At 36.8% G+C, this 15,738-nt stretch overlaps 1 protein-coding gene across 1 annotated transcript in view; it reads right to left on the bottom strand.

The window, feature by feature from the left end:
* GTDC1 (glycosyltransferase like domain containing 1) overlaps window positions 1-15,738 on the bottom strand; it is a 382,022-nt gene that overhangs the window by 252,624 nt on the left and 113,660 nt on the right. The window contains exons 2-3 of the mRNA XM_007934950.2: window positions 11,987-12,154; window positions 8,108-8,281 (exon numbers count right to left, since the gene is read on the bottom strand). Coding sequence (XP_007933141.1) covers window positions 8,108-8,281; window positions 11,987-12,154 — 342 coding nt within the window. The remainder of the gene's footprint in view (window positions 1-8,107; window positions 8,282-11,986; window positions 12,155-15,738) is intronic.

Raw genomic sequence — 15,738 nt, 5'->3', positions numbered from 1 at the left:
TATTCAAAGAAAACAATTTTGCATTCATTTTAAAGTGCCAAAATAATTGTTAGCGAACACGGATATGCTTAAATTTGTAAACGTCAAAATTCTCTTCTAGTTCAGACATAGATTAATATTCAAGAGCCAGTTCCCATTTTATTATTTTATAGAGCAAAGACAGTAGTTTTACTAATATGTCTAACACCAATGCTTTCTCAAAATATCTGAGAAATATGACCACATGTGGTAAGAAGATTAAGGTGTTTTCTGGCAACCCCCCAAAAGCAGAACTCTTGATGGAAGAAAACAAAAAGTTTTCAGTGGGGAGGCATGGGGGGCTGCCTTCTGTCCCATCAATCCGCAAATTCTCAAATTACAGATCTGCTGTTGTTTTCTGACACATCTGCTTTGCAATGTAAAATAGTGTTTTCTTTAATAAGAATTCTTCAAAAAGCCCTTAGGCTCCTCGCCTTTGTTTGCACAGCCTGAGAGTTTTCATTTAAAGTTTTCACACTGTTTTTAAAATTCCCCATTTTTGTTTCTAAATCAGTTAGACAAAGTCCATAAACTTCTATTTTGGCTTCACATTGTAGCTACATGGAAAAGGTGGTAGAGAAAAACATGCAGAGGAATCTTTAGGTTTTCAATAAATTAAGATTATCCCTTATGACCAACATCTCTTCCCTCCTTCCTTTGCTGCCAATAATGTTGGAACTACAGTAAAGGGCTCTTCTTTATGTCCAATTTCTGGGGATGTAAAATCTACTACAAAATGAGAAAACTCCCAGGTAAAATCCACTGTTGTCTGTACTCTGACAACTCTGACAATAAAATATTGTCAAAAATAGGAGGAGACAGTGAATGATCCTTGAAACATACACAATTCTTTCCTAGGCAGTCATCAGCAAGGCTGCTGCAACATCTTTTCTGTGGTAACTAAACTGGACCTGAAACCCAAATGAAGCATATCTTCCTAAGTCTAAAGTAGAGTTCTTCCCACTGTCCAAAGTCCAAACTTAAAACTCCTAAGCATCATGCACTCATCCCTCGTTTAAAAAATAATTTGGTACCTTCTTTTAAGGTCTCCGCTGAGAACATACATACTTGACCTATTTGATCTATTTACATCAACTACATATAACCACAATGAACAAATTTAAACTTTTTCTTCACTATATAATGGGACCTAGAAAGCCACAAGTGATGTATAAAATATATACAAGTACCAGCCTCGACAACCTGAGCATTTGTCTCTCTTCAACCTTTAATCCAACTGAATGCTACTCAAAGAAGGGGATATCCACTTTCATACTCCCTATTCATGGTTCCCTGATGAAATTTCTTGGGGAGATAGGATATTTTTCAAGGATGTGAGATGCCACTTTGTAATTCACTGTATTTGTATAATACATTCTTATATGGTCCAGTTTATTGGAAGCTGGGACAATCTAAAGGAGCTCTGATGGTGCAGTGGCTAAGGATACAGCTGCTAACATAAAGGTTGGTGGTTCAAATCAACCAGCTGCTCTGCAGAAGAAAAATGAGGCAGTCTGCTTCAGTAAAGATTTACAGCCTTGGAAACCCTACGGGGAGTTCTACTCTGTCCTATAGGGTCACAATGAATGGGAAGTGACTCAGTGGCAGTGGGTTTGGGCTGGGAAGAATCTAGTTATATGAAAATCATGGCTATTCTTCAGTACCAAACTCTGTAGGGGAGACAGATGGAAGAAGTCTGATGCCATACAGATGCAGCCTACTTCTGTCTTTAACATTTAATTGAGCTAGCTGTCTTCTTTTTTAGAACTTTTGGCCACATGTATGCTCCCCTTTCTTCAGACTTTTAAAAGTTTACTTTCTAAAGCCACATTACTGGAGCATGCCCATTTTCATCCAACATTCCTGTCAATTCTATTTCGTTAACCCATTGTTCTTTGCTGTTGTGAATTAAGCACGAGGAACCAGAACCTCTCTTTGGGAGCAAGATGGTATAGTAAGACTGCCATGAGTGTGAGTTCTGAAATAAAGTGAAAAGGTGTTTGATTCCTAGTTATACCTTTACTGTCTGTGCACCTTTGGACAAGTTACTTAAATTCTCTATGCCTGAATTTCTTCAACTATAAATGGGAAATACCTTGTGGAGTTGTTAGAAGCATAAAATGATAAAACATATAAAATTGCTTAGCATGATGCATGACATAAAGTAAATATCAGTAAGAGCTGTGGGGGTTAGTTCTACCTTTTAAAGATAACACTGTCAGAAAACAAGTTGCATATTCCTCAAATGTTCTGATTTCATGAGAACAAAACTAGCACAAAGATCTACATATTTAAATTTCCCTAGTTCTGCTAGGACCGTCTTCAGCCCAATTATATAATTTAGATTAGGAAAATACTGGCTTGTTTTTACCATCTAGCTCAGAAACCTGAAGGACTCCATCCTCATCTCACTCTACCACACACTCATCTTTAGTACCATGGAGATCCATATGAAATAAGCCTTCTTAAAATGCACAGTACAATTTCTTCAATTGTTGATCTGATGATCTAAATCCTTTCACACAGCATAGTCTATTTGCTAAATATCCCAGTCATGAATCTCATCTCACCAAGACTTGAGATCATATTTAACCCCCAGTATTAATATTACAAAATTTGCTTTGTACACCAATCACCTGGTAAGACTAGAGGTTTTCAATACAGAAGTAGTGTGCATGCATTCCAGCCAAAAAAAAAAAAGGAAATTTGGTCAATGAAAAAGCTCTAATTAGGAAGATCTGAAAAAGGTAGCTTACTGAATTGTCCCCTTTATCCTTGATATTTCCAAAGCTTAAGGGCATTACACTTGCATAAGAAAAGGTTGAGATGTATATTATCATTGTTTAGGTGAATTATACGGCTTCTGTCCATCCTAGAGTAAGAGATAATATTTACCTCCAATGCTATCATTTAGAATTCTTGGCCAAAGTGAGGAAGTGCCTTATATTCCTAAAAAAGATTTGTTGGCCACCATTTAATCCTTTTGATGTACACACATCCTTTTGATGTACATGCTGTATATTCATGGAGAAATGTCTGTAGGGGCTGTTCAATGTGCCGGGTTGCCTGTCCTGCCAGAGAATGGCTCCTGGCTGCTATGTTTTTTCACTTTTCAAATATATATATATTTTAATAGTTTATCTCTCTCCTCCTTGTTGTCAAGCTGTCAGTCAACTGTCATTTTTTACTGCTGTCAGTAAGCCTGCCTTTATCACACCCCCAATTTGATGCTGCTAATCTGCTGTCAGTTGGAAAATCATATAATCAAGACCTCTAATCTAAAAACTGCATTTACAATAACATAGTGGGCTGAACACGGGGTGAAGACTTGGAGTTCCACTTCTGTTTATATCTAGCTGTATGATTGCTGGGAGATACTTAACTTCTCTGGGCTTTGGTGCCTTCATCCCCCTAGTGAGGAGCAGAGGGAGTGTGTGTATGTGTGTGTGTGAGAAAGACAGACACAGAGAGAGACAGAAAAAGTGCTATCATTCAAATTTAAATTCTAAAGTTTTTTGGCTGCCACAAAGAACATATCAAACTTTTCTGTGAGTTAACATAATGTAGGGTTGGCACCATTGACCAAAATTGTCATATTCAAGGACACTTTTTAGTCACCATCTTACCCTTACTCCTCTGAATTTACTACTGATCTTCTCCTTAAAACCCTTCTTCCTTTGTTCCATAGGACTATTCTATCACTGTTGACCCCCTGGTTCTTTTATCATTTTTTCTAATTTAGTGTTGGGTTCTTCCTCCACCACACCCTTAAGTGTTAGAATGTCAAAGTCTTCTCCCAAGGTGGAAAGGTCAGGCAGGGTGAAAAGGAGGAACCAGCACAGGAGTCTCAGAAGCAGCAGCCTGTGTGAAAATCAGGGAACTGAGCGTCCTAGAAACCAACTGAAGAATGTATCATCGCGTGCAAATTCTGTGATGTTAAGGAAAACGAATACTGAAAATGGACTACAGAGTTTAAAGGCGTGGAAGTCATCAAAGACTTTACCTAAAGCAGCTTCTGTAGAGTAGCTTCAAGACAGAATGGTAGGGATCAAACTAGAACCAGTAAATACAAACAAAATCCTTTAAGGATTTTGCTACAAAAGCTAGGAGAGAAATGAGGCAGAAGTAGAAGGGAGAAGTGTAATCAAGAGAAAATGTTTTTCAGAGAAGTAAGAAATAACATTTTTTGTATGTTAATAGAAATGATAGGAGCTCTGGTAGCATAGTGCCTAAAGCACTTGACTGCCAACCAGAAGGCTGACGGTTCAAACCCACCAGCCACTCCTTGGAAGGAAGATGGGGCAATCTACTTCCATAGTGATACTGCCTCAGCAACCCAAGGAGGGGTCGCTATGAGTCGGGTCTGACTCGATGGCACATAACAACAACAACAATAGAAATGATCCAGAAAAAGGAAAATAAGAATAATGCAGAAGAGAAGAAAATGGATGATGCAGAACAGAAAAGAAAAAGTGCTAGAAAAACAGTCCTTGATTACGCAAGAAGGATGGGTACTAATAAAGAAGTGAAGAAAGTGGCCTCAGATAGAAGCATGGTCAGTTCATTCATAGTAACAGGTGTGAAGATGCAGACACTGTAACTGAGCAGAGGTGGCAGTGGCAGCTTATTAATGTTCTCTTTTGATTTTTCCTATTTTCTTAGTCAACAGCTGAGAATAAAAATAGAAGCTTTCTTGTTGGAGACTGCAAGAGACAGGAGAAGGCATGATTCGTTTTCTAGAAGAGGGGAAATGTGGTATGCTTGCCAGGCCACCAGAACTCAGAAGTTATTTAGAATGGGACTAAAAAGTATGGCTGTATGTTTTTCTCTAGTCACATTCAGTTGTGTGAGTGTAGGAATTCAATAGGTTAGAGACATGGAGTAAACCAGGCATGGGGTTTTGCCGAGTACAAAGTAAGAAGTGCAAAAGATTTGAGAATATATGCAAAAGACTAAGTATAATGAGGAAATATGGAATTTAAATATGATAAAGAAGGAGGACAGTTAGGACAAGAGAGAGCAAAAGGAAAAATCTGGCTCAATCAATGTATAGCAGGTTCTGAAGTGGTCAAAGGATGGCATGAGCCAGGGTGTAAAGAGAATAAATAAACCAACGTCTTTATTTATATTGGGCTACCCTTTTGGCAGAGTGGTTCTTTATTTTCATGAGAAGAGATGAGGGGCAGGGATTGTCCTTGATATTCAGCCAGCAATAACTACACCAGGTTATGGGAACTGGGAGTTAATAAGATGAACTAATCTGTATAGGGACCTCTGGTGATGCAGTTCCTAAGGCATTTGACTGCTGAGCAGAAGGTTGGTGCTTCAAACTCCACCAGCTGCTCTACAGAAGGATGATGGGGCAATCTACTTCCATAAATATTTACCAGCTTAGAAACTCAATGGGGGTCACTGTGAGTATTGAAAGTATATTATATATATGCCAGGTACTGTGCTAGCATTTGAAATATATTATTTAATCTAGTCACTGTATCATCCCTATACAATATTCCCTATATGGTAATAAAGTAAATATAAAAATACCATCAAAGAACCTACACTAGAGTTTACACTTACGTAGGTCACAGAACTAGTAAGTGGTGGTCAAGACTCAAATACATGTATGTACATGTGCCTCCAGTGCTTAAGAGCTTTCTATGATATATATCTCACCATGACATCCCAAAATGTTTAACATATGTCGTCAAGAATATCTCTTTTGCCACTATTTTTCTGGTCTATGGGAGTGAGGCAGGGGAAGGGCAAGGAAGGCAATAGGGAGTAGGAGGTGCCACAAATCCAATACAACTGAATGCCTATGTGACAGACATGCTCTGATTTTAACAGCTAACAACTCTATAAATCATCACGTATTCATTGAAATATGGAAGTTTCCCTCCTTTTTGGACTAATATCCCTGATATCATACTGTATTTTATTATGTGTTAAGAATTTAAACATATATTGTGATTTATTTTTTCTCAATTTCATTTTTGCCATGACCAAATAACATTTGTATATAAAGAAAGACAGATATAGTCAAAAGTATGTTTTTTAAAAGCACCTTAGTCATTTTGCCTTTATAATTACTAAATATTTTTCAACATCTCGACAAAATAATACTTTTTCAAGGCTGCAGGCATTAGAATGATTGTCATTCATGCAAATAATCACTTACTTACACTGTATGAGTACGGGTTGGATAAAGCAAATTACCATTTGAAAATAATTCAAATAACACTCTGGGCTAAGACTTTGCTTATGAATGTTATCTTGGCTACAGTATTTCTTAACCGTCTTCCATTTCGCTAGATTCCTTTATGGTAATATAGTCCAAATTAATAAACTATCCAATTGCCACAGGTGTATTAAATATACAAGGATGTAGAAATATATCAGATGCATATAAATTTAAAAATATATAATTCATTTGAAAGTCTATAGTAGTAATAATTAAGATGTGCTATAACCATCTATTCACTTAAAATGCACATTTTTGCCCATGTATTACATGAGAAAAACGTCAAAAAATAAGGTTCATTAAAAAAAAACATTCAGACATATTGTTTTTTAGCTAATAACAGAGCTAAAGTTTATCACTTATTGTTTTTAAGTTGAAATTCTCTCATCACACATAAGAAAATTAGATACATACACATATAGTTCTATTTAGCTTTATGATTTTCTAAATTCCAAATAAATCATTAAATGCTTTTGACAAATGACCTTTAATGACAGAAAGGTTAAGCAGCAAACAGAAGAGGGAATCAGAAGTCAGATGACATAAACTTTAATCTAATCTGTGACAACGATAAGCAGTACGAGTGCAAGCCAATCTTTTTATTTGCATGGATCTCTGTCTTCTGAACTCCCTAAGTAAAAATTGGGCAAGGTAGTGTAACTTAAACTGCCTGACCCACTAACTTGATTTGGTATAATGCAGATTTTTCTCCAGTGAAATATTAATCAGTAAGACAATCAAACAAATTAGCATCAGGGGTATGGATGCGGGCTACTGTCCCTACAGCAAAGTAAGGATGAATTCCGTAAGTACAGAGCATAGAGACTAATGCTAACCTCCTGAATGGCACATATGGACATTAAATTGTTTCCGGCCTTCATTGCAGGGGTGGAGAAAAACAGATGTCTCTGAACTCTTTTTGAAGATGTAGTCAGCTACAAGACACCAGCATCCCCAGGTAGTAAGAGTCCCACTGAAGCAAATTTTCTATACACCAGGAAATAGTGTTCCTTGTGGTAGTTAAAAGAAGATTTGCTAGGTTAATCAAAAGTGAAAAGTAATTGCAGAATGTTCCCTTTGAGCCACATCATTCATTGATAATTCAGGGTGGGTCTAGCAACAAGGTTAATAAAAAATGTCTTCTTAGTAACTGAGAAACACAAATAGCAATTCTTGAGTGCATCTGAAACTTATTACAGAAGACTTATTAACTCTTTATTAAGAAGGTCTGGAGGTACAGTGCCTAAGGCATTTGACTAACCAGAAGGTTGGTGGTTCAAATCCACCAGCCACTGCATAGAAGGAAGATGGGGCAATCTACTTCTGTAAAGATTTACTGCCTTGGAAACCCAATGGGTGTTGCTATGAGTCATAATCAACTCAATGGCAGTGGTTTTAATTGAGACATTAGAAATCATAAAAATCAGAGGAAGGTAAAAAATAGAAGAAAATAGCATAAGAAATGAAAGTAATCCAAGCAGTATGATTTAACTGCAAGAGTTATTAGTCTACATATAAACCAATGGGCACACAGTAAATGCAATGATTGAGGAAATGCTTGACGATGATCTCTATAATATAAAAAAACACAGTAAGAAGTGCTAATAGTCAAAGGACCTTGCTTTGGCAAACAAAAAAGAAAGAAAGAAAGAACTCAGTATCAATTCACTAATAGGTTGGACATCTGATTATTTAAAATCTTTGTAAATCACAAAATGGTAAACGGTGCTGGATAACCTAATCCAGCTAATACTGAAAAGTTATGAACTGGCAAGAAGAACACCAATTTCTATAAATCCAAATAGTAACTTATGACACAATATTGAGAATAGAATCCAACACACTGACCTGCTAACATCAGGAAATCTGATTGGAAAGTAAATAACTTGGCATTTGGGTCTGATGATGCTTTCCAGATCTTTGGGTCTGTGATCAGGAACCAGCTTCATAAATTTTCCAATGGAAGTGAGAAATGACTCCATATTAAAAACCGAGTTGAATACCACCACATCTGCCACCAGGCTGTAAACGGAAAAGAGAAATCCAAGTAAATGGCTACACTACATTCAGAGTTACTTTTACAACCTTACGATCTCTGTGTATTAATAAGAGTTCTGTAGCATAGTGCCTAAGGCACTTGACTGCTAACCAGAAGGCTGGTGGTTCAAACCCACCAGCTACTCCTCGGAAGGAAGATGGGGCAATCTACTTCCGTAGTGATACTGCCTTGGAAACCCAAGGAGGGGTCACTATGAGTCGGGTCCGACTCAATGATACATGACAACAACAACATCATACTACAACTCAGTTTTGCAAAGAACAGCATTTGCCATCGTTAGTTATCAAAATGCTTCTAATAGTTTTATTACTATTATATCAACAAAAGGTAGATAGGCAGTAGAAGGAAGGGAAAAAAGCAGAGGAATTAATGATTTAACAGAATCACGTAAGATTTCAAGCCAAAGCATACTTTCCATGATGCCAAATGCTTTCTTTATTAAAAGAACAGTAAGTACAGCAGCATCTGTTTTCTTTTTTTTTCCACCTACTCATGGTGGGCTTCTAAATCAGTGATCAACATCCTTTTGCACCATGCTAGGCACTTGACTGCTAACCAGAAGGCAAGGTTCTGGGAAGTTTGGGCAATCTACTTCCATAGTGATACTGCCTCAGAAACCCAAGGAGGGGCCCCTATGAGTCGGGTCGGACTCGACGACACATAACAACAACAACAACAACCACCGAGAAATTTGCCTTACTTCTTACTGTTGCACAGTGCCTAAGGCACTTGACCACTAACCAGAAGTCTAGTGGTTCAAACCCACCAGCCACTCCTCAGAAGGAAGGTACTTCTCATTACCTTAAAGATTATTCAGATAACCTTATTTCCATCCTAGAGTATGACACCTTCAACACTATTTGGTTAAAATCCTTTTCTTACTCTAACTCTTGTTTCAACAAATTATCTCACCTTTTTAAAAACACTGGGACAAAATGGGAAAGACTGTATGGTAGCTTTCCAAGTAACTTACTTCAGCATTATATTTGGGGTAGTCAATGAAGGAAAATAAATCAGTGGAAATGGATCTAGAAATCAAAATCACTAGGTCCCTACCCCCACCTCCCAAAAAAACATAGGTCCTACTGATTACACAAAGGAATGTATCTATAAAAGAGTATAAAATTATGTAGGAAAAAATGTGATAGTGACTATTACTTTTGACTAATAGACTATTATTTTTCAATATTTTTAATTATCATAAATAATTTCAAATACATTGTTATAAGCAAGTGTGAAAACAAAGTTTATGTATCATAATCATGTCAGCAGTTTTTAGAACTGCCTATAAGTTGTTGTTTCTGGAAATTAAAGAACTCATACAATAACCATGGATAACTGCATAAAGCCTGAACATCTCTTTATGAATCAAAAACCTGATTTAATAAATCAAGGCTTTGATTTTTTTAAGATGGCCCTCTTGCTTTAAGCTATGATTCAGTGACACTGGATCTCAATGAAATGCACATAAATGCTTTGACAGAAGGTCTGCAAGATTAAATAGATAAAGCCATTACTTTTATTTCACACTGAAAATGACAGATCAAGAAAAGATATTTGAAAAGAGGATATGTAAATCCACAGGACTGAGAAACACAAAGAACTCCCCCCAAAACTGCTTTCCCATTCATTTTTTACCCCTAGATGAAACCTAGAACAAATTTGGGGTGGGGTGGGGATGATTACAATGTGAGTAATACAAAAGAATGTAGAGTGCCATGAAAGTGCTGAGTTAACACCAAGCAATAAGGAAACCAATATAATAATATACCAAAAGTTGAAGGATGTTTTACAGCTAGTCTGTTTTCACCATATGTCACATATTGTAATAGCGACCCAGAGGTCATAATATTTAGTTACAACATGTGTTCATAAGTCAGAAGGTCAGTGAAACCTCTATTTAAGGTGAGTGCTTATGTCAGTCATCTTTAAAGTCCTTAACTGCTACACGGTCAAGAAAAAAATCTAACAGTGCCACAAAAGCAGAAGTCAGCAAGAAAACTAAAGAAACATTTGAGGAAGCAAGACTGCTTCTGACACTTTTATTTTTCCTCTGGATGAGTGTGAACCATTTTTTTCCCATTATGAAGCCAATAGATGATCAAATTCACTTTGTTCACTCCAAGATTGTCTATCAGTTTACCCTCTCAAGAATGGCAATGCTAAAAAACTGTGCATAAGCTTTAAAGTCACATTCCCTATGAACAAAAATAATCTTTTATGAAAGAGGCAGATGAGGGACAGTAAGTTAAGAATTTTTAGCTATCTGCCCTTATAAGGCATGCAACCTAACTTTTTATATTCTTATAAAATCCAGTCTATGCTAAATTAAAGATCTAAGATAGTTCACAGAAGTATTCTGTTTGGTGCATTTCCTCCCTGATATGAGTGGGTGTCATTTCCATTAACTTTAAAACCCACCCATAAAGGGAAACAAATAGACTTAATTTTTTCCCCAGTGATTTCATAGGAGTAATAAGCAAGCATTATCTGAGAAGAAGAACAAAGCTAATTCAAGACATGTAAAATGATCACAAATGTTTTCCATATTAATAAAGCACAAACTTATTTTATTTTTGCTTTTTAAACATATTTCCATTCCCTATTTCAGTATAAAATAAAGTATTTTAATTTTATTGTGAAATTTTAAAACAGTTGTTTTTTTTTATGACACATTTGAAGTAAAGCAGTTCCACTCTTTTGACAGCACTGCTACTTCACAATTGAAGCAGCTTGTAAAAATGATTGCAGGAAACCATTTACAAAATGCTCAAAACACAGAAATATTACCATATAGCTATTTTTCTATGTCACCTAAACTATGGAACGCACTTGCCAAGGTGTGGATCTGTTTAAATACATCATCAGTCCCAGTTGCTAATAACTGTTAGTAATGGTGAGCAAACGTACCATATCACTGCCAAACTGAAAGCAGTCCTGTTCGGTCAAATATTGTTGCAGTCATGTTGAATAGGATCCAATAGCAAAGCTGTTTCATAGAGTTGCTATTAACCACGTTCATTAACTAAGCTTTAGGAAATACACTTTGCTGAAGTAACAATGAAGATGGACAGTCACCTCTGAAATGTCATGATATTTTAAGGCTGTGCAATTTCAGAAGACTCAATGGGGAAAACAACATAGGAGATTCATTTTCCAGTTTTCTGTGGCTAATAACAATAACAAAAAATTTTAAAAATGGAAAAAAATCCTTTTGCTTGTTATGCTTTATTTATTTTCTATTCATTTATAAATTTATATTTTGATTTTAGCTGAATACAGTGACTATGGTACGTAAATCAGGGTTGACTAACTGCCCTTTTCTAAAAGTTTGCCTCAAACAACAGATCATGAAGTCAAGGGCTGAAAGATCCTGACACTCTTATGATTGTATTCTGAATAATGTGAAAAACACAGAGTTGGATAATTATTTCAACATATAATTAGACTGTTACATATAAGTATTTTTTAAAAAAGGATCTGCTGTGATCTTACATATATTTAAGCAGCACAAGTAATTACTATCATGGAAATTTGTTTCCATATCCGCACCTACCTTAAAGTGTTTTTTTGAATAGGCACATGGTAGGTCTCCAAACTTAAAAGTTAACCATCTATAAAGAAAACAGTGGCAATGGACCAAATATAATGATGCAATCTATACCTACCACGAAAGAATTTGGTTATATCCATATTGGAAATCCCTCTCCTGACATTTCTTGACAGGATATACCAATTGGTTCTCATGGAAGTACAGAATCTTTTTCAATTTCCCAAGGTCAGGCCGAAGGGCAGCCAGTTCGGTCAGGTTAAGCACTGAGCTTGCGAAGAGGATCCTAGGAAACAAGGAAATCCGGTTTTACTGTTCTGAGCATGCTAGAAGGGGTCATCCTTTGCCCTTCTTTCCTCTTCCCTCATCCCACCCCAAGAAAAACATATCCCCTACAGGGACACATCAATAGTTAAGCCTTAATACCATGTAGTAGCATTCTAAGTTTTGATCTCTTAAAAAGCAGCTGCTAAGAACTATAAAAGCCCCGAATCTCATTGGTCTCCTCAGCTCAGTTACTGAGAGATGCAAAAAAAAAACTGGATGGATTTTATTGAAAAAGGCAAGAAAAGATCTATCTGAAGGACAAATGGAACAAAGATAAGGCTGACTGGGGAATACTTTGCTTGCCAGTTTCATTACACTTTACTTCTTTATGCAACCAACTACTGAAATTCAATATATGAGCAGGAATGGCACATGTTCATGTTATGACATAAACCGTTTTGATTTATGCAAGACTTATCTAGTGTGGTCTTTTTCTCTTGGCATGCTTTCTCCTCCCCCCACCCCCACCCCCCACTTTAAAAATAAAAAAAAGAATCCTGCAACACTTGTTTTATCTTTTCTTCATTCATGGATTGCTAATGGTCCCAAATGTACAACCAGTAAAATCCCTTATAAAAAACACTCGTCTAATTAACTATGAAAGGCTAATTCTCTTTTTAGGGGAATAAAGGGAAACTGAAAGCTTACCTATGTTTATAAATGAGAGCTAAGACTCTGTTTACTCACTCACTCCATAAACATTTGCTAAATGCCTACTATGTGTCTGGTTCTGACCAAGAAGAACTGAAAAGACAAACAAGACAGCCCATCAGGATGAATGCTGCTTGTAACAGTGACAGGTACAAGAAGGAGCAATAACTGACTGGGACAACCTGGAAATGTTTCACTAGTGAGATATCTACCATATACAGACACAAAAGAGGTACAAATTACTGTCCCTGAGCAGCTGAGGACATTTAGATGGCATCATTTTGATGGAAGGTCACCTTTATAACATAATGTAGCATCATTTGACCCTTATGGCTTTAATTCCAACTCTAAAAAATGAGGTTCAAAAAGGTTGAGTATTTTTTTCTTCTAAGATCACACTGGTAGAAAGTGGGAAAGCAGGGACTTCCTGGTCTTCTAAGCCAGGAGAGTTTATCATTACACCATGGATATGAATAGGTTATGGACCACTTACATTGCAAATGCTTTCTTCGGACTTAATACATACAAAATATCAACCTTGTTATTACCATGATTACAACTACTATAAATTCTCCCTTGCTGACAAGCCAAATGGTTAACTTCAGGTGTTTATATGATCTGCAGCACTAGCCTTTCACATGAGAAGAATGATTACATAATAAGTGTATATATAATAAATAGGAATTCAAGTGTCTTCTTCATGGGCTAGAAGAAATACACAAGACCAAAACCCAGTGATCCTTCTTTAAACCCATATAGCTGTACTACTGTTACATACCTCTTTACAATAAAAATATCTTACAAAAAAAAAATACATTTACTTTTTTAATTGCTCATTTTGCACTCAACTAACACAAAGAGGAAAAAAAAAAAATCTATGGCCAGATAATGTGCTACTTTGTCCAAATTTATCTCCAGCCCCCACCACCACCACCATCACCAAGTATAAGCCTTTCTAAAATTGAGATGCACAATGCTGAAATATGAAGATATGCATACCTACAAATATGAGATTTAGCAGAAAGAACAGTAAAATGTTACTCTCAATCAATATTTTCCTTAAAAGAGAATGAATGTTAACTTGTGCTTCTAGTTATTGAACAATACTCCCTCTCTGTGGTGTATCCCTCCTCCCCACACACAAATGCAAGCTAAGATTCACATTCTTAGTTGTTAAGACCTGAGCAAGTTCAATGTTTTTAACATGGCAAAATTTATTACATATAGCCCCCATATTAGATATGAATTACCAAAAAAAAAATGGCACCTTTATAACTAATCTTAAAGTAGAACTTAAAGTAGATACCACCTTAGCCAAGGTGAATACAAGTAATACTAGGACAGAGTGATATCAGGTATTTCTTAGTGAGATGCACTGAGAACAATACAAATTACCAATAAAAGGGTAGGTGAATGGGAATATACCCATGACCATATATAGGTTTGGCAGATGATATTTCTACATACGTAATTTTATGTGCTATAAAAATGCCCATATATGAACCTAAGTGCCCATTAACACATAAACAGATAACCAAACTATGGTACCTGCACACAATGGAATATTATGCACCATTAAAGAATAAAGAACAATCTGCAAAATACTTCATAATGTGTATGAACTTGGAAAACATTCTTGTTGTTGTTGTTAGGTGTGATCGAATCGGCTCTGACCCATAGAGACCCCATTTACAACAGCCTCACAATCCTTGCTATACCTGAGCCCATCATTGCAGCCACTGTGCCAATCCATCTCATTGAGGGTCTTCCCCTTTTTCATTGACCCTCCACTTTACCAAGCATGATATACTTTTCCAGGGAATCACCCCTTCTGACAACATGAACAAAGTAGATAAGACAAAGTCTGGCCATATTTGCTTCCAAGGAGAGTTTCAGCTGCAGATTAAAATCTTCTAGGGCATATTTGTTAGTTCTTCTTGCAGTCCATGGTACCTTCAGTATTCTTCACCAACACCACAACTCAGAAGTATCAACTCTGCAAAGCTGTGTTGTCTGCTGTCACATGCTGTTAATGAGTCTTCCTCCAATCCCGATGCCATGTTCTTCTTCATATAGTCCAGCTTCTTGGATTATTTGCTCAGCATACAGAGTGAATAAGTATGATGAAAGGATATAGCCCTGACACACTCCATTCCTGATTTTAAACCATGAAGTATCCCCTTGTTCTGTTCTAATGACAGCCTCCTGGTTGATGTACAGGTTCCTCATGAGTACAATTAACTGCTCTAGAATTCCCATTCTTCTCAATGTTATCCACAATTTGTTATGATCCATCAAATCTGGTGGCATAGTGCCTAAGGCACTTGACTGCTAACCAAAAGGCTGGCAGTTCAAACCCAGTAGCCACTCCTCGGAAGGAAGGTTGGAAAATCTACTTCCGTGGTGATACTGCCTCGGAAACCCAAGGAGGGGTCGCTATGAGTTGGGTCCGACTTGATGGCACATAACAACAACAACCACCACCAAATCTAATGCTTTTGCATAGTCAATAAAACAAGAGTAAACATCTTTCTGGTATTCTTTGCTTTCAGCCAAGATTCATCTGACATCAACAATGATATCCCTTGTTCCACATTCTCTTCTGAATTCAGCTCGCATTTCTGGAAGTTCTTTATCAATATACTGCTGCAATCATTTTTTAATTATTTTCAGTAAGATCTTACTTGCACGTGATATTAATGATCTTGTTCCATAATTTCCACATTCTGTGGGATCATCTTTCTTTAGAATGGGTACTGTGATAGTTGAAGATGTGTCAACTTGGCTGGACTTCACTTGTGAGTGGTGGTTCCCATGATGGATCACATGACTGCATCCTAAGCGGCCGGTCAGTCTAGGGGGAGTTTCCCCAGGGGTGTGGCCTACCTGTAA

Source organism: Orycteropus afer, unplaced genomic scaffold, assembly GCF_000298275.1.
Source record: "Orycteropus afer afer isolate SDZICR_OR568_19922 unplaced genomic scaffold, OryAfe1.0 scaffold00023, whole genome shotgun sequence".
Lineage (NCBI taxonomy): Eukaryota > Metazoa > Chordata > Mammalia > Tubulidentata > Orycteropodidae > Orycteropus > Orycteropus afer.
Note: the sequence above shows the minus strand (reverse complement) of the source record. Positions and strands in the feature narration are given on the sequence as shown.